At 51.7% G+C, this 22,090-nt stretch overlaps 1 protein-coding gene across 2 annotated transcripts; it reads right to left on the bottom strand.

Annotated features, from left to right (window-relative positions):
- Positions 1–494: 494 nt before the first annotated feature.
- On the bottom strand, positions 495–14,445 carry KLRG2 (killer cell lectin like receptor G2). 2 transcript variants are annotated; one of them, XM_041002106.1, is made up of 6 exons: positions 13,662–14,445; positions 10,767–10,868; positions 10,022–10,167; positions 1,900–2,003; positions 1,347–1,499; positions 495–1,053 (listed from the first exon to the last, which is right to left on the bottom strand). In XM_041002106.1, the coding sequence occupies exons 1-5, from the start codon at positions 14,383–14,385 to the stop codon at positions 1,385–1,387; spliced, it is 1,191 nt and encodes a 396-aa protein (XP_040858040.1). In that variant the 5' UTR covers positions 14,386–14,445; the 3' UTR covers positions 495–1,053; positions 1,347–1,384. The 2 variants fall into 2 exon arrangements, with proteins under 2 accessions (XP_040858040.1, XP_040858039.1); XM_041002105.1 differs by lacking the exon at positions 495–1,053 and having other exon boundaries at positions 1,083–1,499.
- Positions 14,446–22,090: the final 7,645 nt, after the last annotated feature.

Raw genomic sequence — 22,090 nt, 5'->3', positions numbered from 1 at the left:
AGCCCAGCCCACTCCATATCCACCCTAGCTCTCATGAGCACCAGTAGGTGCTAGAGTCTAGCCCAGTCTGGCATATCCTAGACCCAGTCCACCATACCCCAGTCATGTTCAGCCCAGATTGCCACACCCATTTTGGCTCCCACTCACCAGCAGGAACCACAACCAAGCCGGGGTGTCCCCTTCACTCCCCAACTGGGTCTGTTGTTCCCAGCCACAGATCTTGTGCATGGCAGTGGTTGTTCTGACTCAGGTTGACACAGCCCATCCTTCCTTCCTTTTTTTTTACACAAAAATTTATTTGAAAGGCAGAGAGAAATCTTTCACTTGTTGGTTCACTCCCTAAATGGCCACAACAAGATGACTGGAGCCAGGAGCTTCATCCAAGTCTCCTAGTGAATGGCAGGGGTCCAGGCACTCATTCCCAGTTCTGCTGCCTCCCAGCATATTAGCAGGAAGCTGGATTGGAAGTGCAATAACCAGGACTTGAACCTGAGCTCCTGCATGGAGGCTAGCATTGCAAATGGCAGCTGAACTCACTGTATCACAGTGCTGGCTCTGATAAAGGATTCTTTGGTTGGAGCTTGGGTTTGTGGTCTGACTGTACAGAGGAAGGTTGGTTTGCATGGGATAATTGGTTCACAAGTTTGCATGCAATGGTTGGAATACAGGCTTGGCACAGAGACAAGGCCCAGGCACAGCACCATTGCTTGGGGAGGTCTAGCCCAGAAAATGTGCAGAGCCTCTTCTGAGCACCTCTGTGTAGGCATCTTGGGCTGCTAAGGCTGTGGGTGCAGGAGCTACCTTCAGCTTGCCTGCATTCCCCAGGTGTCTGGTCTTGCTGCCACTTTTGCTTACCAAGCTGGGGTGCCCTTAACTTCCTCTGCTTCCTCCCAGCCTTGGTCATGCATGCCCTGGGGACCCTGCGGGCCCCACCAGCTGGGCTGGCCAACACTCAGGGGACTGGAGGAAACCACACCTTGACCCTCCAGGTGCCACTTCCACACTGCACAGCTCTTGCACCAAGCAGTGCACGATGTTCTCCCTGGCTTCCTCCTGGACAGAAACAGGGTGGTGAGGCAGTCAACGGGAGAATGGGCAATGGCCATTTTAATGAGAGGGAAAGTGAGACAGAATGGTTACAAAACCACCCAAAGTCAGGGACCAAAGCAGCCTCAGATGCTGCCAACCGAAACCAGCAGCTGCGCTGCGGCCACAGAGGGGCTCCTACTCCTTGGATGTGACCTTGCATCATGAGTCCAGCACCCTGGGTGACTCCTGCAGCACCCCTGAGCACACAGCAGGGACAGCCAACAGCTAGGGCCCAGGGAGGCGGCTCCAGGTTTCACCTGGATCCCCCTTGGGCTCAGGGCAGATGGCATTGGAGTCACTGGGCGTGCCTGGTACAGACCCAGGGTCTGGGAGAGCTGCAGTTCACAGCCACAAGCCTGCCCTCCTCCAGGCTCCCGCAGCTGACAGCCGGGTCATCCTCCTCTGGGAGCCTGGGGAGAGGGAGAGGAAAGGGGTGAGGTCCTTGGCATGCCGGTCTGCCCACTTAGGCTCTGCAAGACTCTGTGCCCATGCTGCAGTGCCCCAGGCCTAGCAGAAGTTCCCCATCCAACCACCGGTCAGTCAGGGAGTGCTGGGCAGAGCACCCTACTGCTCTGAGCTGCAGAACCCCTATGCTGCCTGGTGGGTATGCCCTCCAGGCACACAACGATGGAGTCTGAACCCAAGCTGGGCCTCAGGACACCCATGTGGCTTTGGCTTCCTGAGTGGTATCCTGGACGGGGGTAGGGGAAAGGGCACGGGGTGGGGTAGAACAGGAAGGTTGCGTTTGGGGCCTCAAGTGGTTGGGGAAGGGCAGTTGAAAGAGAGGAAGAGGTAGAGGAAGTGACTCACAGCTGGGGCGGTAGGGGCACCCCGTCAGTCCAGTACCAGCCCTGGGGGCCTCGCCGGGCCCCCAGCCACGAGTGCTTGGTTATGGGGTATCTGCTCAGGAAGTCCTGGGGGAGAAAAGCAGGCGTCACCCTCCCCTTGAGCACAGCCACAGTCACTTGGGGCATCTGTCACCTGTGAGGCTTCTGGAGGATCCCAGCTTCACATCTGGAAGAGAGAATCAGCTCAACCCAATGGTGCCGAAACACCAATACCGGTGCCAGCTGCATGGTGCCTGCTGGGGGGCGGAAAGGAAGGTAGCTATTGTGCCGGGCCCTGTTCATCTCTCTGGGACGTGATGCAGTGGTACCCACAGCAGTTGCGATATCCCCACTACTGCTCCTCAAGTGGGTGATTCCACTTGGAGGAATAAATCCAAGACAATGAAGTCATTCCAAGAACGGAGGGCAATGCCTAAAGAAGCTGAAATTCTGTAAATTCCCCGCTAGGCAAGCTACGGGATGTCAACGTGATGGAAAATCACGCTATTAAATATGACAAGTGAAAAACACAGCTATACAGGAAAATTCAAATACATAAATATGTCAAGTGAAAACCCAGAGGAGGTCACACAAACAAGCACACATTGCTGACAACATCAGTGGGGAGAGGTTCATGTCGATGGAGGTCGTAAGCAGGCTGGCATAAATGAATTGAGTTCAGTTTTCCATTCCTATGAAATTGCACAATAAAAGATAAAGCCATAATTCATAAATCCATGTCAGCACTGAGGAGATAGCCGCCCCCTTGGCTATACCCCACCTATCCCTAAGGGACCCCAGTTGACCCATTCAAGGTGAGCTCAGGGATCCTCCTTCCTGGGGCTCCTGGGCTGTGACAGCGTCGAGTTTGCTGTGCTGCATTTTAACAGGTGGCTTTACTAGTCAAGCTTCCTTACTTCCTGTGCAGTGGACTTGGTGAAGCCCAGCATGTTGTGTTCACCATTGCACGTAAGAGCCTGCACAGCCTTGTGCCTGTGCTCACTGCCAGCAATCAGCTAAGGCCTTTGTGAATCCCAAGGGCTGACACATTCATGAGCTTTTTGCTACTCTAAGATACAACTCTGGGGGTCTGTGGAGTGTCATAAAAAGACTCATCCTCTGCCTGTGGTGCCAGCATCCCATATGGGTTTTGGTTCTAGTCTTGATTGCTCTACTTCCAGTCCAGCTCCCTGCTTATGTGCAGAAAAAACTGTGGAGAATGGCTCAAGTCTTTGGGCCCCTGCACCCACATAGGAGAAACAGATGAGGTTCCTGGCTCCGCATCAGCCCAGCTCCATTTGGGAAGTAATCCAGCAGACGGAAGATCTCCGTTTCTCTCTGTAACTTACAAGTAAAGTAAATAAATCTTAAAAAGGTCATAGCTCAGACCTGGCATGGTAGCCTAGTGGCTAAAGTACTTGCCTTGCACATGCTGGGGTCCCATATGGGTGTTGGTTCTGATAATGGCAACCCCGCTTCCCATCCAGCTCCCTGCTTGTGGCCTGGGAAGGCAGTTGAGGACAGGCCAGAGACTTGGGACCCTGTACCCATGTGGGAGACCCAGAAGAGGCTCCTGGCTCCTAGCTTCAGATTGGCTCAGCTCTGGCTATTGCAGCTGCTTGGAGAGTGAATCAACCAATGGAAGATCTTCTCTGTCTCTCTTCTCTATATATCTGACTTTCCAATAAAAATAAATAAAACCTAATCCAGCAGCCACTCATCCATTCACTGTTACTCTAAGATTTGGGGAGTGTAAGCAGACTGCACAGGAGAAAGGAACAGATGCTCACACAGACAGGCACACACAGCCCTCAGGGACCACCACTCATGATGCAGGTTACAGCCCTGGTTACAGTCCTGGCTGCTCTACTTCCGATTTGGATCCCTGCCACTTGTCATTGGGGACCAGAAAGGAGTTCTTGGCTTCTGGCTTTGGCCTGGTCCAGACCTGGCTGTTGCACCTGTTCGGAGAATGAACCAGCACATATAAGATTGCTGTCTGTCCCTCTCTCTGCTGCGCTGTCTTTCAAACAAACAAGCAAGCAAATAAATAAAGCCTTTAGGTAAATGACTAAGTGTTGCCTTTGCAACCTCCTGTCCCACACGCACGAGAGGCCAGGCTTTGTTCCTAACACGTGACCTCGTTGGAGGTTTACAGTAACTTCAGAAGGGGCTGTTCTGGCCTTGGCCGTCTGGTTTCCCATTCCTTGCTAGCTAGGCCTTCTGCAGACAGGAGCCAAAGGTCTTCACCAGCCACTCTTCTGTTCTTACAGTTCTACCTCCTGTTCTGTTACCAAAACATATGGTATGAAAAAGGCAGTGTCTTAGGTGTTTTTGTTTTTTTTTAAAGATTCATTTTATTTATTTTTTATTTGAAAGGCAGAATTTATAGAAAGATCTTCTATCATCTGGTGCACTCTCCAAATGGCCACAATGGCTAGAGCTGAGCCAATCCAAAGCCAGGAGCCGGGAGCATTCTTAGTTCTCCCATATGGGTGCAGGGGCCTGAGGACTTCAGCCATGCACATGGTCATAAGCAAGGAGCTGGACTGGAAATGGAACAGCTGGAACTGGTGCCCATATGAGCCGCTGGTGCTCCTAGGGGGACGATTAGCTTGTTGAGCCACCATACCGGTATCTGTCCAAGGTTTTGCATTCCAGCAACTTTTGGGTTACTTGATGGTTCAAAGACACCCTCTCACAATGGCCTGAGAGATTCTGCGGTCTCCGTATGGCCTTCGCTTTTGAAAAAGTTTTTTAAAGATTTATTTATTTTTATTATGAAGTCAGATATACAGAGAGGAGGAGAGAGAGGAAGATCTTCCATTCAATGATTCATTCCCCAAGTGACCACAACGGCCAGTGCTGTGCCCATCCGGAGTCAGGAACCAGTAACTTCCTCCAGGTCTCCCCTGCGGGTGCAGGGTCCCAAAGCTTTGGACCATCCTCGATTGCTTTCCCAGGCCACAAGCAGGGAGCTGGATAGGAAGTGGAGCTGCCGGGATTAGAACTGGCGCCTATATGGGATCCCAACATGTGCAAGGTGAGGACTTGAGCCACTAGGCCACGCTGCCAGGCCCTGGCCTTCACTTTTGTATTCATCTGGGGAGGGAATGAGCTGAAGTCTCATATTTTACATGCAGTGTGAATCACCACCACCTCCAGCACTCCTTCCTCTCCACCCCTATTAACTCCTCGTCCCAGCCTGGCTCCTGGCAACCACTCTTCCGTTTTCTTTTTCTACATCCCTGCAACTTATACATGGCTACATGACTTTATGCTCTTGGTTATACAGTGCACACATGTCCACCTTCTGAGCACTTTGAAATCAGCATGTGGCTTAGGGTCAGCCCGCACCATTGAGCTAGTGGCTTTCTTCCCTCTGTTGTCCTATGAACCAAAGCTGCTATTACCCCAAAGGGGAGGGAACGAACACTGGCTCACAGCACAGGCGATACTTCCCTTTCATTTCAGATCCGAGCAAACGCACTTTTAGGGAAGCTGAGTTAGGGTTCTGCAGTGTGTCCCCGGGGTTCAGGTACCCAAGCTGGTATGTTTCCCTGGCTGTCCCAGCTCTCCTGGAGCTTCCAGCCCTTGTGCAGAACCCCCAAACCCTGGCCCTGGCTTCCACCTACCAGGCTCCTGAAACCCAGCTTTGGAAGACAGTTGACTATACCTCTGCCTTGTTTTGTCTTGTATGCTTACTTAAACAAAAATTCTATCTCAAGCTCTTTGTTTCTTTTTTAAAGATTTATTTGAAAGGTCAAGTTACAGAGAAAGTAGAGACAGGAGAGAGAGAGAGAGAGAGAGAGAGAGAATCTTCTATCTGCTGATTCACTCCTGAGATGGAGCCTGGAAATTCCTCCAGGTCTCCACGCGGGTGCAGGATCCCAAGGCTTTGGGCCGTCCTCCACTGCTCTCCCAGGCCACAAGCAGGGAGCTGGATGGGAAGCAGGGCCACCAGGCAATAAAATGTACACCAAAATTTGGACACTCCCCAAATGACCACAACCGAGCTGAGTCAATCCAAAGTCCAGAGCCAAGAGCTTTTTCTAAGTCTTACACATGGATTCAGGGACGTAAGGCCTTGGACCATCCTCTGCTGCTTTCCCAAACCATAAGCAGGGAGCTGGACAGAAGTGGAGCAGACATAACATGGATGGGATGCTGGCCCCAAAGGCAGAAGCTTAGCTTACTATGCCATGGCATCAGCCACGTAATACCCAATTTGTAATACCTCTTATGCGACGGACTGGCTTGGCCGGGAGTGAACAGTCCGACGGGAACAGGACCCCGGGAACGGTGGGCAAGAATTCAGCAAGTGACAAACAGACATGACAACTCAAGGCAGTTGTATCTGAGTGCGTTTTGGAAAAGCAAGGGCGTTATCAATTTACATAAAACAGATTATTGCAGAGGGACATTCTCTTTGTCTATTCATGTGGTTACATTTCTACAATTATTCCAGGGAGGTAAGAGGGTCTGTAGAGAAAGACTGTGCTCTAGCAGCCTGGTGACAGTCTGCAGTTGCTATTTCTTGTGGACGCAGTGTGGCACCAGCTGCAGTTCTCATCATTAAGCGCTTAGCTCTCACTGTGCCTTGTGCCTTACATTGGCTTTAATATTAACCTGTTTATTTTTCTTAGTTTTTTTTCTTCCTGTATGGCTTTTTAAGCTGTAGATCTCCACTATAATCTTTTCAGGAATTCTCAAAAATAGTCCCAGGTAGGTTTATTTTAATAAACCTAGTGACTTGATAGTTTTTATCCCATACTGCTTGCTATCCTTGTCCAGTCTCCTGCCAGAAGGCTTCATAGAACTATAAAGGAATATTGAGCTTTTGCTGCACATACATAGTACTATTCCAGCCATAAAGATAAGAGCAAAGAGAGAACAGCCAGGAATGCCAAGACCACTAGAGATGCAGCCCAGTGCAGGAGGCATCCTTCCTTGAAGCTTCCGGTGATTTCTCACGCAGGCTCCACTGGAGGTGGCTTGACACTCTTATGTGTATTTATTTTAACTATTTTGGAATCAAAACAAACTTATGCTAATTCCATTTTCCACACTGTTTTGAGGTCTCCCTCGTATAGTCAGTGGAATGATGCCTTTTTCACTTCCCATTGAAAAAAAGAAGCAATCCATGTTCACTGCAGTACATCTCCAGCAGATCTTTCCACGGATCAAAGAGGCGCGCATTGCCCGAGTCCGTGGTGGAAGACCTGCCTGCATGCTGGGCATGGCCAGAATTCAGTGCTGAGGGAGGGACGGGGTGCATTTGGGGGAGGCAAGCCAGGACACCTTGTACGGAGGCGCGGCAGACTACTCAAATGTTTCCGGTGGCTCCAAGATTCCTCATGGAGGAAATAAAAGAATCCTAAAACCTGCAGCACAGGGCTGCCTGGACTTTCAAGTGCTCTTTTCAGAACCATAAGCAGTTTGATAAAAATTAAATGTGGGCCTGGCGTGGTGGCCTAACAGCTAAAATCCTCGCCTTGTAAGCGCTGGGATCCCATCTGGATGCCAGTTCTGATCCTGGCGGTCCCGCTTCCCATCCAGCTCCCTGCTTGTGGCCTGGGAAAGCAGCTGAGGATGGCCTAAAGCTTTGGGATCCTGCACCCATGTGGAAGAACTGGAGGAAGTTCCTGGCTCCTGGCTGGTGTAGCTCCGGCCATTGCGTTCACTTGGGGAGTGAATCATTGGATGGAATATCTTCCTTTGTGGCTTTTTCTCCTCTCTGTAGATCTACCTTTGCAACAAAAATAAATAAATCTTAAAAAAAAAATTAAATGCCGAGGCTGACATTAAGCATAGAGGGTGAAGCCACTGTCTGTGATTCTGGCATTCCACACAGGCACTGGTTCGTATCCCAGCTGCCCTCCTTCCGATCCAGCTCACTGCAACTGTGCCTGGAAAGTAGCGTAAAATGGCCCAAGCTCTTGGGCTGCTGCACCCGTATGGGAGACCTGGATGAAGCTCCTGGTTGCTGGTTTCAGCTTGACCCAACCCTGGCTGCTGTGGCCCTTTGGGGGGATGAACCTACAGATGGAAGATTTCTTCCTTTTACTCTTTGTCTCCCTTTAAGATTTATTATTTTTATTGGAAGGCAGATCAGATTTACAGAGAAGAGAAAAAGAAAGATCTTCATCTACAGGTTCACTCCCCAAATGGCCGCGATGGCCAGAGCTGAGCCGATCCAAAGCCAGGAGTCAAAGCTTTGGGCCGTCCTCCACTGCTTTCCCAGGCCACAAGCAGGGAGCTGGATGGGAAGCGGGGCCGCTGGGATATGAACTGGCGCTCATGTGGGATCCCAGCACATGCAAGATGAGGACTTTAGCTACTTGGCTACCGTGCTGGGCCCGAGGCAGGAAATTCTGACACACACACTACACTGATGAACCCTGAAGACATAAATGACATTCTTAGAGGAGTATCTGTAGACTGAAGGTGGAACAGCAGTTCCCAGGAGCTGGGGGAGGGGAGATCGGAAGTGGGAAGTTCAGTGCTTCAGGAGGATTTACTCAGTCTCAGTTATCCAAGATGCAAGGAGTTCAGAAGGCTGATGATGGCAGTGGTTGCACAACATGAGTTCGTTACAGCACTGAGCTCTACACTGAGATGGTTGGGAAGGTAGGTTGTATGTTATGCAAACTCTAACATAATTTTAAAAAGAGATTGAAAAAAAAATAAATCATGCCAAGGATTAGATCCACTTCACTGGACTTTTTTGTAGACATTCTTGAAATCTCAGATATCACCATTCCACAAACACATCTCACTCCTTTTCCTCTGAGAATGTGCTAAGCTGTTCTGTCCCTTTGATGCTGTGAGTGGCCGTGTTACTGCTTTCATAGATTTGGCATGGGTGGAGGCCTTAAATGATGCCTGCACACTTGGACTAGCTTGCACTTTTGTGATTTTTATTATTTTCTTAAAAATTTACTTATTTTTATTGGAAAGTCGGATTTATGGAGAAGGAGAGACAGAGAAAAAGATCTTCCATCTGCTGGTTCACTCCCCAAGTGGCTGCAATGGCCAGAGCTTAGCCCATCTGAAGCCAGGAGCTTCTTCTGGGTCTTCCATGTGGGTGAAGGGTTCCAATGCTTGCTGTTGCCAGTCATTGATGGATCTGGGAATGATTTGTTACCTAACCTTGTAATACTAATATCTCATTAGTACCTCCATCAACATCACTTATTTTCCTTGCTTCCTCCCAGACCCAGAATAGCAGAGACTTGCTGCTGACTGCTCGGTAACTGGTCAACCACTAGGCTGGACGGAAGCGCCACTGCTCTACCTTCACTTGTTAAAACGAAGCCCTTGGAGACCTGACATCTGGTCCCCTGAATGTCAGTTTATTTCTCTGGGCATTGATGACCTTTTTTCTTAAAGGTTTATTTTTATTGAAAAGTCAGATTTACAGAGAGAAGGAAAGACATAGAGAAAGATAGGCCACTTTTCAAGTGGCCGCAACTGCCAGAACTGAGCCAATCCAAAGTCAGGAGCCAGGGGTTTCTTGTAGGTCTCATGTGGTTGCAGGTCCCAAGGCTTTGGGCCATCCTCAGTTGCTTTCCCAGGCCACAGGCAGGGAGCTGGATGGGAAGTAGGACAGCTGGGATACAAACCAGCACCCATAAGGAATCCTGGCAAATGCAAGGCAAGGACTCCAGGCACTAGGCTGCCATGCTAGACCTTACAACTTTTTAAAAATTTAACATTTATTAGTTTACTTGAGAGACGGAGAAAGAAGTCTTTCATTATTGGTTCACTCCTCCGATGAACGGGTGAAATGTTTGGGGCTGGTCAAGCCAAAGTTGAGAGTTTCATCCAGGTCCCCCAGATGGGTGCAGGGGCCCAAACAATTGGGTCAATTTCCACAGCTTTTCCCAGGCCATTAGCAGGGGCTGAATTGGAAGTGTAACATCCTGGACTCCAATGCAGCCGTATAGGATACTTTACTTACTTAGGTGGTGGCTGCTTTACCCCCTATGCCACAATGCCAGCCCCCCACTTGGTGACTTTCATAATATCAAGTTATTTCATATAGAAAGGTTCCTTTCTCGGCCCCAAATTTTGAAGGCCTTGCCTGGCTGCCCCTTTCTCACCTGGGCGTGGCTCAGCAGGGGGAGGGTGGCATGGTGGGCTGAGCAGAAAGCCTGGCTGTCCTCCCAGGTTCGTGCCTCCGCAGAGAGGTAGTAACAGTGGTCCTCTGACCATATCCAGCCCCATGGGCACGGCTGGCACCGGCCTCCTGCAAGCACAGAGACCGCGAGATGAAGCGCGTCAGGGCGGAAATTGCCAAGGGCTGCATGCGCACACACAAGGTCGCGGGGATAAAACCTGGCCGTGACCTAGACTGTGCTTGGAGCAGGTACGTGTCATGATGGGCAGGAGGAGGGGTGGGACCTGAGGAAGGCTGAGGAGTCTGCAGTGTAAACAAACACATTCATCAGCATGGAGGCTGCCTGGGTGGGGTTGGCATGCCACGGCACGCCAGGTGCATGCTAAACCTAGCAGATGGAAGGAGCCAACGTTTCTTAGGTTTTAGGGGTGGCGAAACTAAGACTGCCATTTGGATATTTCTAACATCATTTGTAGGTTATACAAAATGATGAACTTAAAAAAACCAGTCTGCTAAAGATGGGATTTTTGAGCCATGGCAGGGCTAGACCACATGATTTTGCAGGTCTCACTGGCCCAGGGGCTGATGCTCCTCATTCCTGGTAGCTCCCCAGCCCCAGGTCTTCTTGCATTTTCCCAGTGGCGATGTCTCCTGCAAAAATCTCAAAGGTGCTGTGTGGGCTGGACACAGCCCTGGTGCTGGGGTAGCAGGCAGACGGGACACAGTACCTGTCTTAGAGGCCAGGATGACAATGACAACCGTGGAGACAGCCAGCAGCACGGCCATGACCGCCAGGGCCCAGCGTAGGGACTTCATGTAGGTGGGCAGGCCTGGAAAAACCACATAGGAATTCCTAGAGCAGCGTTTCAAGAGTTTGAAAACAAGGATTCCATATAAAACATGTGTGTGCTTTGGCATATACCCACATGTAAATGCACCTGTGTGTATGTGGCACACATGCACGTACAAAGGACACATGTTCAATCAGAATTCGACTTTAAAAGCATATGCACTTTTGGAATCTTTTTTTTTTTTTCATTTGCATTGGAAAAACCACTTGCTTTAAAGATCATAAAGGAAAGTGTGCTATACTAACACTTTATTTTTTTTTTAAAGGTTACTTTCTGTTCATGTGAAAGGTAGAGAGAGACAGAGAGACAATTTCAACTCAGATCCATAGCTTTGCAATCATAGTTTTCGTCCTGCCTGTGTTGGCTACAATGTGACTGCCGTTCCCATCCTGCTGCCCAAACTCCACCTGCTCCCTTGCGGACAAACACTATAACGGGGAGGAGGCATCCAGGTCTTGTGGAACTTAAGGTTTATTCCATGGAGGGGCAGGGAGGCATCTTCTCAAATGCCAAGGGGTTTTCAGGAGGCTCATGCCAGGGCATCAACACCCCAGCGTCCATATGGGACCTTCAGGAAGTTCACGCGGCACCTGTCACTCTGTCCGAGCTCAGTTCAGCTTCTTGCAATTCTCAGGCACTCCCACACCTCTCTTCTCCCTGTCACTATGAGTTTTTGACTCCTGGTAGAAAGTGGAAAAACACTCTGTCGGCTTGGAACATGTTATGCTTCAGAATTAAAACAATGCGGAGGTCTCTTGCTGCAGCGACTTGAGCAGGATTGCTAGGAGCCGGGCTTGGAGCAAGAAGCTGAGGCAGACACACCGGACACGGGAGAGATCGCCAGCTTCAATAAGACCAAGCTGAAGAAGATGGCCACAGGCGAACACCCTGCTGACCAGAGGCCATTGAGCAGGAGAAGCTGAGCGAGATGTCCTAAGAGCCTGGGGGGAGGACCCCAGGTGCGATGTGGAAGATAGGGCACCTACATGATAGACGTGAGCCACAAAGCCTCACTGTGACCCAGGTACTCTATGCTACTGCTACCCACCTGTGGGTCTCTGCCAGGACCCTCCAACTAATTGACTGCCAGATTTCTCCAGTCTGACCTGAGATATTACAGAAAATTATTTTTATGATGAATGAAAATAAAAAACACTTTGTGGCAGACACACACACACACACACACACACACAGACTACAGTTTGAAAAGGAAACAAAAACACAGCAAAAAGTCCATGGCAAATGTGTACTAGGAAAAAAATAATAATAAAACTATACCTGGATTTAAAAACTTTTGGCACCAAAATAAACTTGGATTAACTTGAGCCAACTTGTCCAAACAGGCCCTGGCTTGAGTCATGAAGAAGAATAAGACACCGGTTTGGAAAGGGACCCCATGGTAGGGATGTGAATTCCACAGAAACGAAGCCCAACAGACACCAGATTCGTGGGAAGGTCGGCTGGAGATGCTTTGGTCAAAGCAAAAGTGGACCAGAGAGGAGCAAGGTTTTGGAGGCAAGGCTAGCGCAGCTCTCTGGGGACTCGGAGAACAGCCGCCTCTGCTTATTTGGAGAGCGTCCTGTCAAAGCCCCCTGGAGTTGTTCTCACCACGACCACTGCTGCACCTGCTCATTCTGCTCACCAAGAAGCACTTCTGAATGAGTTTTAGCGGCGAGTCATGAGGACTCCATCTTTCAGTCCTGACTCGCTTCCTTCCACCTTCCTTCTCTTTCCTAAACTTAAAAAAACCAAAAAACCTTTACAGGATGCCCATTTTTCTTTGGTTATTAACATAAAAGATTGCATCAATGTGGTTAAATTCCTAGGACCCGTACTTCTTTTGACTTTCCTTTTTTTTAAGTATTATTTTCATTGGAAAGGCAGATTCACAGAGAAGAGAAAGAAAGATCTTCCATTTGCTGGCTCATTCCCAAACATTCCCTTGCTTCCAGAAACTATCCTTTTTTTTTTCCCTCTGTGCCCCCTATTCTCTTATCACCTCCATGTTTCTGCACCGTCTCTGCCAGTAGCTGGCTCTTCCTCCCATTCTTTTAAGTGTCATCTCTCCCAGAGCTACCTCGCATTTGTTTCTTCCACCCTTCTCTCTCTGTGGAGAGGAGACCGCAGTCGCTCAGGAAGCTGGCTGCAGTCAGAAGTGTGGGAGACGCCCCCACCTTCATCTGGTCAGTGGTCCAGCCTTCCAGCACTGCCTCCTGAACCCTCCCTCTTCGTTCTGCACCGGCCACATCCTCCTTGCCTTGTCACTGCTCTCCCCTGGCAACTGGCTCCCCTCCTTCAGTCTCACCCCAGCCCCAGGCTCCCTCCCCAGGGCTGGTGGAGTTCACTCTTCCTTAGGAAAAGCATTCGTGTCCCCACCACCAGCTCCTCCTGTGTAGTCACAGTTTCCGTTGAATCCAACAAGAAGCTACCAACTCATCAAGGTAGACAGAATGTGCGCATGCTCACTCAGCAAAGAGGCATGATGGTCGGTGGCCAGCAAATCTTTGAGGGGAAACAGAGATCCCTATAGACTGGAAAAGCAGCAAGGCGAGAGACTTCTGCCCCCAGAAAGCAGCACACCTTGACTGAGTCATCGAGCTGGCCTCAGACTTCTGAGTCATGTAAAGCTGCAAGGTCGTGCTACTCTGTTCCAAGAGAATGCTACGGATTCTTAAGTGGGGCGGAGCACCCAGAAGGTGTGCGCTGGGGGAGGAGTTAGGGCGCAGGACCCCTACCCGGCAGAGGGGGCTCTGGGTGCCGGTGAGCACTCACCTATGAGCGTCATCGCTCGGGGGAGCTTCTTGGTGTCCCAGCCTGCACGCAGCAGCTGCACCGCCTCTTCATCCAGTTCGTGCTCCTTGCAGCGACAGCGGCGCGTGGGAGAGCCCGGCGAGACCGCGCGGCCCTTGGCGTCGCTGCCGCGCTCCGTCGGGCCAACGGCCAGCGGCGAGCCCTGGCCTTCGGTGGACGACAGCGGGTGCGCGAGGGAGGCGGGGGACTCGGGCACCGGCACGGTGAGGAAGCGCGTGGACGGCGACGGCGGGGGTGCTTGGCTGCCAACGGCGGCGCCCATCGGCTTCACGCGCACGTCCACCTGCAGTTCCATGGGCGCCCAGGAGCCGGACGGCTGCTCTCCCGGAGCAGCCCAGGGCTCCTGCTCGGCTCCGGTCGCCGCCTCGCCATCCCGGGGCTGCTCCGCCCAGGCGGCGCCCGGCGACGGCGGTTCTCGGCTGGCCGATCCCAGGCGGCGGAAGGCGCCGTAGCCCAGGCTGAGCGGCGGCATGGCCAGGGGGCCCGGGCGAGGAGGCGGCGGCTTCTTCTCATCCGGAAGGTTCCTGGCCGAGCCCCCCGCCTCCTCACTCAGGCTGCTTTGGAGACTCCCGGGCTGCCGCCTTTCCCCAGGGCCCTGCGGCTGCTCTGGGTCCGAGTCCTGGCTTTCCAGGAGCTCCATTTGCGGGAACTCCGCCTCGGCTCGGCCGTCTTCCGAAGCCTTCATGGTCCCGTCCACCCCGCGCGCCGAGTAACGCGGGAAAGCCGAGAGGAGCTCACCTGAGCCCAGGTGGCAGACAGCTTCGCCCTCTTGAGCCGCGATTGGCTCCCGCCGCCTCATGTGGGCGGCCGGGTCCCGCCTCCTCCGGCAGACGCCCCGCTCCGATTGGCTGCGTGTCGGCCACGCCCCACGGCACCGCCCCCACGTGGCGTAGGGAGGTGGGCGTGGCCGCCGTCTCCGCCGTTTTGGGGGTGTGGGCCGAGGCCTTTTGGGGCAGAGAGGAGCTGAACTGCGAGCCGAGCACTTTAGGGAGGAACCTGGAGCCCCACCGGGCTCCTCCCTCTGTGACTGCCCCTGGCCCCACTCACTCTCCCCTCCAGCCCTTCCCGCCGCTTCCCGGCGTCGATTTGGGCTGGAAGCAATGGGTCAACCCCGTCTGGATTACTGGGATCTCAAAAAACAGCGCCGCACCCCAGGACTGTCGGTCGACCCAGGCCTGGAGACAGCGGCTCCTGCTAGTCTAACTCCGGGGAGGAAGGGGAATGAGGAAGCCAGCGGTCTTTATTTTCACCTGGAGAGAGAGAGAGAGAGCTCCCCACTCTGGCCGGCGCACCGAACACATTTTAGGCTTGCCCGCTGAGCTCCTCCTAGAGGTACTGAGAGCTTTTAGCTGGGTGAGGCTGCTGCTCTAAATTTTATTAAAAGATCTGTTTGAAGGCAAAGTGAGAAGAACAAGTCTTCCACCTGCCGGTTTACTCCCCAGATTGCAGCGACGACAGACGCTGGGCCAGGCTGAAGCCAGGACCATCAGCTCCCACCTGAGTAGCAAGGACTTCCCAGGATAGGGGCAGCCTTCCACGGGCCACCGCCTGTTGCCTGCCCAGGCCCATGATTCTGGAGCTGGGACTTGAACCTGTAGTATTTTTAACAAGTGCCCCAAGATAGGATTAGCATTATAAAACACGGGCAATTCAGTGATACCTGCCCCGTCTCCCTTGGATTGGCTCTTGTAGGTTGGTGTGGAGCTTTCCATTCCCTGTGGTCTCAGAACGGCTTTCCCATTGTCTTGAGAGCTCCAGTACCTGCCTGCTCTGGTCTGGGCTAGGGCTCCCCTGCACCTGGGATGGGGTGCGGATCTGCTGACAACACCTGTCCCACTCCTAGGAACCTAGATACTAGGATACATGTTACTGGGGCCCATTTGCTGAGTTTTATTAAAGTGAGAGCCAAAAAGTCTCTAGGCTTACCTAACATGTTGGGGGATGCTATCCCCAACACCCACCCTCACTATCTTTAGGAGCCAACCTCACCATAAGGAAGAGCTGCACAAACTATTTGTTAAGTCCTATCAAGTTCCTACCTTCATCCTCCTCCCCTTTTTAAAGGTATATTTACTTGAGAGAGAGAAAGAGATCTTCCATCCACTAGTTCATTCCTCCAATATCTGCAACAAGCAGGGCTGAGCCAGGTCAAAACCAAGAGCTTCCCAGTCTCCTACATGGGGGTAGGGTCCCAAGGACGTGGGCCATCCTCCACTGCTTTCCCAATCCATAAGCAGGAAACTGCATCAGAAGTGGTGCAGCCAGGACTCAAACCAGCATCCATATGGGATATCGACACCTTAGGTGGAAGCTTAGCTTACTATACCATGGTGCTAGACTAGCCTAGATGATCTTTTTCCACCCCCGGAACCACCCCCGGAGTCCAATGCCAGGGGATTGCATAGGGACCCTGGGATCTCTTGGGGTCCTGCAAGAGTCATCTCACTCCAGGGTCATGTTTCACAGCTCTGCTGCTTGTTCCTGATATACACACAGACTCCAGGCTTCAGGATGTGCCGCCTTTCATATGCACCTGCTGAACGCCACATTCCCACCTCTTCCCACAGCAACCCCTGGAGGGGCAGTCTCTGCACCCATGCACCCCACATCCCTCCCAGCCCTTGCCCTGTCCCCATACAGTGGCCTCCATCCTTGGACCGCTCCTAGGATTCTGTCCACAAACCCTTCCTCTCGCGCAACCTCCTGGATGATTATTTTATGAGGCCAGGCTTTTAGAAACAGAACACTCAGCTTTCCCTGGGGCCAGACACATTTTCACTTTGAGGACAAAAAGTCCAACTGTTCTCTTGAGAGGAAATAGCAGAATCCCTATTTTGTGGGGTTCTGCATATATAGCAAAGTCAGATGGCTAATTTTAAATCAGTCTGCGCCCGGCCATCACTGGATGTGTCTGTGACGGCTTGTCGGGAGCTGCGGGGACAGCGGCTCCACGCCAGGGCTAAGGCTTACAGTGGTGCCTCTGTCCATAGCACCTGCTAGGACTAAGCAGCCCACAGCTGCTCTGTTGGATGAATGGTTCTAGTCCAGAGCCCCTCTTCTAGTACCTGGCCTCTGGCTCTGTTGTGTGACTAAACCACAGAGGGAGACTTAGGGTCTTTTTTTTTTTTTTTTGCAAGAACTTGGCTACTCAAGGCTCAACTATGCCAACTTTCCCGAGGACAAAAAGACTCAGTTCTCCTCAAACCCACCAGAAAGAGGTTTGTCCATCTTCTGGATCAGGCCCCAGATGACCTCAATGTCTGGAGCTGATCCAGGCTGAAGCCAGAAGCCAGAGCGCCATCAATGTCTCCCCTGTGGGTGTGTGGACACACGCACTTGGGCCACCCTCCACTGCCTTCCCAGGTACATTTCCATGGAGTTGGATTAAAAGTGAAGCAGCTGGGACTTGAACTGGCACTTGGATATAGGATGCCAGCACTAGATAGTGCAGTTTAATCTGATGTGCCACAATGCCAGCCCCATCAAACCCACCACATTCTGTTTCTATTTGAGGATTGGACTGCTGGTTGCTCTGCAGGAGGGCAGGGCTACAGGCAGCCAGTGGCCAGGACCATTCAGGATCAAGCATAAAGATGCAAGGCCTCAGTCACTCCATAGATGGTCCACAGAAGACCTGGTGCCAACGTGCGCACTAGCGCAACCCTCTGGGGAGTTGGTCCCAGACACCACGAACGGCCCTAGTCGTGCCCCCTTACAGGGCCTGGCATCCAGAACACTTGGAATCCTAAACCTTTCTCCCGTTCCAAAACGTGCCGTTATACGTCCTGAAGGTCGCTAGAGGGCGGCCGTGTGTAAAGGGAGAGTGCAGCCCGGCGCGCGCGCCCCCAGGCCCGGCGGGGCGCCAGGCACACGGGGACCACCCTCCCTAGGCCGGGTCTCTAAGGCCGCGGAGACAGCGCCCGGCGGGAGAAAGCGGCGCTGGCAGGCGGTCTATTCCGCCCAAGGGCTGAGAAGATGATTTCTCCACCTCGCCCTGGGGCCCTTCCCAGCGCTCCATCGCCCCAGGCGGAGGTTCCGGGCTCCCATCACCGGGCGCAGATTGGCTACAGCTCTGGGAACCTGTTTTGTCCTCAAAGGTTGTTTGCAGATGAAGCGCTATCTCCAGGGGAAGGTGTGAGCCGTGAGGGAAAGAGTACCTGCCGAGCTGGGCGCCGGTGGCGCCAACCCCAGAGCCCGAGACCGCGGCCAGCTGGCTGCCCATTCGCAGTGGAGTGAAGCGCCGGCGAAGTTTCCTTTCCAAATCAGGACGGTTCAAGGCTTGTGCAATTAAAGGATCATTAGGAGCCGGTGTCTGACCTAGCGGTTAGGACGCTCGACCCCACGTGGGAGCGCCTGCATTCGCCTCCCTGCTGATGCGCATCTCGCAAGACAGCAGGTGAAGGCTCAAGTAGTTGAGTTGGTGCCACCCAGGTGGGATTGAGTTCCCAGCCGATGGGAATCCTTTCTCAAATAAATAGTTCTAAAATAATTAAAACGATGTGAAAATAATGAGTCAGCAGCCTTCTATACGGAACTGGGTGTGAATTCACTGTGCCCTGCGGACCTCAGCCAGCGTGGAGGCTCCTGGGATGGCCATAGTTGCCAACTGCAGGTTTTCATACTGCGAGCGAACCCCCTTCCCAGAGCTGCTAGGGTTCTCTTTATCTCTCTTTTTAAAGATTATTATTATTATTATTATTATTTTACTAGAAAGGTAGAGCAACAGAAAGGGAGATCTTCCATTCCCAAGTTTGCTTCTACAGTCATCACGGCTGTCCGTCCCTGGCAGAAGCCAGGAATTCCATCTTCAATGGTAGGAATCAAACAGGTGCATCAGAAGGGAGCTGGATGGGAAGCAGAACAGCCCCCACCCAATCCGGACCCAAGTGGCACTTCTGGCATAGGATGCTATCCTCGCAAGCGGCAGTTTAACGCACTACACCACGATGCCGGTCCTTTTTGATTTTTGACCTTGTGATCGTTGTTCCAAATGCTTCAGGAGCACCTACAGAGGCTGAGTGAGATCAAAGCTGCAGCAAGCAGTGGACACTGCATGCTGGCCAAGCCCACCCACCTGCTCCATGATCCTTATTTTTTATTGGAAAGGTAGATTTAAAGAGAAAAGGAGAGACACAGAGAAGGATCTTCCGTCCACTGGTTCACTCCCCAAGTGTCTGCAAAGACTGGAGCTGAACCAATACAAAACCAGGACCCTAGAGCTTCTTCTGGTTGCAGGGTCCCAAGGCCTTGGGCCGTCCTCCACCGCTTTCCCAGGCCACGAACAGAGAGCTGGATGGGAAGTGGGGCAGCCAGGACACCCACTGGTGCCTCTGTGGGGTGCTAGCACTGTACGTGGAGGAACGCGCTGTGCCACTATGCTGTCCCCCACCATGTGCCTTTTGGTCACTCACAATCAGAGCCTCGCGGTACCGGGTTTCTTAGCATCAGCAGAACATCCTAAACAGTAAACATTAAATGGTGAGTTTAACAATAAGTGAGAAATCAAACCAACGTCTAGACAAAGGGATGAATCTGGTTGGCAGGCATGGATGCTGACAGTCGGCGTCCTCCAGGGGGCGCTGTGCTCTTGTCTCCCTGTGCTGGCAGGGGACTATGTGCTGCTGTCACCAGCAGGTGCAACCAGGTCCGTTGTTATGGATGCCACCGTTCAGACCCTGCCCAGGCCACTAAGAGTGGGGTTGGGGAGACACAGAGTCGGGGCCCTTTTCTGCGGATTGTCTGTTTCGGTGAGAAAAAGGGGTCTCCAACATTTCTGAGCAGGTCAGCCCAACGGCAGAAACCATTCCTACCCTTGGGCATACTTTCCAGTTGCCCATGAATAATTAACCAGCTGTGCACGCTATTTTATGCTTCTCTGGTCCGCAGAGTGCTCCCTTACGCAGAATAATTCTCCTCCACATCAAGTTCAGTCATTTCAGAGAACTTTTGACCCAGGAATCTCACTTTGAGAAATTTCTTCCTAAGAAATGTTTCACATGGACATAAAATGTCTGAGAGGCAGCGCTGGTTTTATTAGGAAGAAAGTAAAAGCCATTCAAATGCCTATCAAGAAGAGAAAAATGAAGCCATAAGCGTTGTAGTAGCTCTGGGCCTGGCATGATGGCTGGCTCAGTGGCTAAATCCTCACTTTGCGTATGTCAGGATCTCATTTGGGCACCGGTTCGTGTCCCAGCTGTCCCACTTCCCATCCAGTTCCCTGCTTGTGGCCTGGGAAAGCAGTCGAGGATGGCCCAAAGCCTCGGGTTCCTGCACCCACATGGGAAACCTGGAAGACGCTCCTGGCTCCTGGATTTGGATCAGCTCAGCTCTGGCCACTGCAGCCATTTGAGGAATGAACCAGGGATGGAAGAGCTTTCTCTCTGTCTTTCCTTTCCTTCGTAAATCTGATCTGCCTTTCTACTAACAGTGCAGCTCTGCACTATGAAGTTTTATGTGAAGAATGGGATAAATATACAGGAAGTGACGCAAATGCCACCGCGCCAGGCCCCTGGACTCTTTTTTAAAAAAAGATTTATTTATAATTTTTATTGGAAAGGCGGACATGCAGAGAGGAGAGACAGAGAGAAAAATCTTCCGTCCAATCGTTCACTCTCTAAGCGACCGCAATGGCCGGAGCTGAGCTAATCCGAAACCAGGAGCCAGGGTGCCAAGCCTTGGGCTGTCCTCGACTGCCTTCCCAGGCCACAAGCAGGGAGCTGGATGGGAAGCATGGTCACCGGGATTAGAACTGGTGACCATATGGGATCCCGGCATGTGCAAGGTGAGGACTTCAACCACTATGCTATCGCGCCGGGCCCAAGCAGCTGGAATCTGAGCAGTCATGCTAGAGACCTGGATTGAAGTCTTGGCCCAGCTCTTTGATTCTGGCTGTTTTGGGGTGGGGTTGGGGATGAACCAGCAGAGAAGAGTCCTCTTTTTCTGCCTCCCAAATAAGCAATTTCTAAAAAGAAACAGTAAGAAGAAATGATCACGATAAATCTAACTTTTTACAACAATGTGTCTAAGTACATAAAGGGTAAATTGTGTTATAAAGAAACATTCTTTCTGAAATGCCCATCTATTTGCTTTGCAATAAGGAACTATCTGTTCATTTCTGCTGTTTTACAAAAATCTATATATATATAATCAGATTTGGGGTTTTTCCTTGGCGGGGGTGGGGAGAGGGAGAGTTGAGTTTACTGCCACTTGCAGGGTCCTGTTACCCTCCGGGGACAGGCTAATGTAGGAGGCAGTGGCTTTTGGCAGGTTTATTCCTGAAGGCGTCATGTTCATCCGTAAAGCAGTCTTGTGGCCAGGAGCTGCTTTCCTGCTGCAAATTTTAGTTCCATTTAGAAACACCATCCCTAGTTGTTCCTGGGGCAGCCTGGTGGTCTCCCACTTTAGGACCTGCTAGAGAGGGGGGCGGAGAGAAAGAGAGAGAGAGAGAAAGAGAGAAACTAGCAGGAGCTGTGGGACTGGACTGGCTTCCTAGTGCCTAGCACAGGACCAGTTGATGTGATGTCTCAGGGCTTTGCAGATGTAGAGCTGGACATCAACATGAACTGTTTCACATGAACAGTTGTAGGGCTTGTTCAGCCAAATCAATCCTTTCTGGGGCAGCTTTGGGGCTGGGCTGCATAAGAGGGCACTCAGTGGGCTTAAAGCTTCTTTCAGACCATCCTCAACCCCTTTAAATCCCCTAATCCAGACCCCCCACCCCCTGCCGTTGCAGGATAGTTCTCACTTTGTTTCTGGAAAAGGAGAAACGTCCTGAGCCCGGAGCTGAACTCTGAATTCCCTTTTCCCTCTGGTGGTCCCCACGCCCAGCACTTGTTCCAGGACCTCTCCCAAGGCTCAGATTCCATGCATCTAGAGGGTCTCTGCACTCTCCAGGAGGTGAAAATCCCAGTACAGATGCTCTGAATGGAACTTCAAAGTGGACCTGGGGACAGTATTGTGGTCCAACAGGTTAAGACTGCTTCTTGTGGTGCTGGAGACCTAAGTTAGAATACTAGTGGGGTACCAGCTGCTCAGCTTTCACTCCAGTCTCCTCCTACTGTTTCTGGGAAGAGAGCGGCAGATGGCCCAAGTGCTTAGGCTCTGCTACTCACGTGGGAGACCACAATGAAGTTCCTGGCCTCTGAAAGGAAATGAACAGGCTTTTTTTTTTTTCCAAAAGAACAAATTCAGTTGGCCAATAGGCATATGAAAAAATCCTCAGGTTATCTAGCTGTCAGGGGAATGCAAATAAAAAGCACAGTGAGGTTCTGCCTGACTCCAGTGAGAATGACCTCCGTAGAGAAATCTACTAACAACACCTGCTGGTGTGGATGTGGGAAAAAGGAAGCCTACAGCGTTGCTGGTGGAAATGTAGACTAGTGTAGCTGCTA

The sequence above is a fragment of the Ochotona curzoniae genome, unplaced genomic scaffold (assembly GCF_017591425.1).
Source record: "Ochotona curzoniae isolate NIBS_2020 unplaced genomic scaffold, NIBS_Ocur_1.0 scaffold_2476, whole genome shotgun sequence".
In the NCBI taxonomy this organism is placed as follows: domain Eukaryota; kingdom Metazoa; phylum Chordata; class Mammalia; order Lagomorpha; family Ochotonidae; genus Ochotona; species Ochotona curzoniae.
Note: the sequence above shows the minus strand (reverse complement) of the source record. Positions and strands in the feature narration are given on the sequence as shown.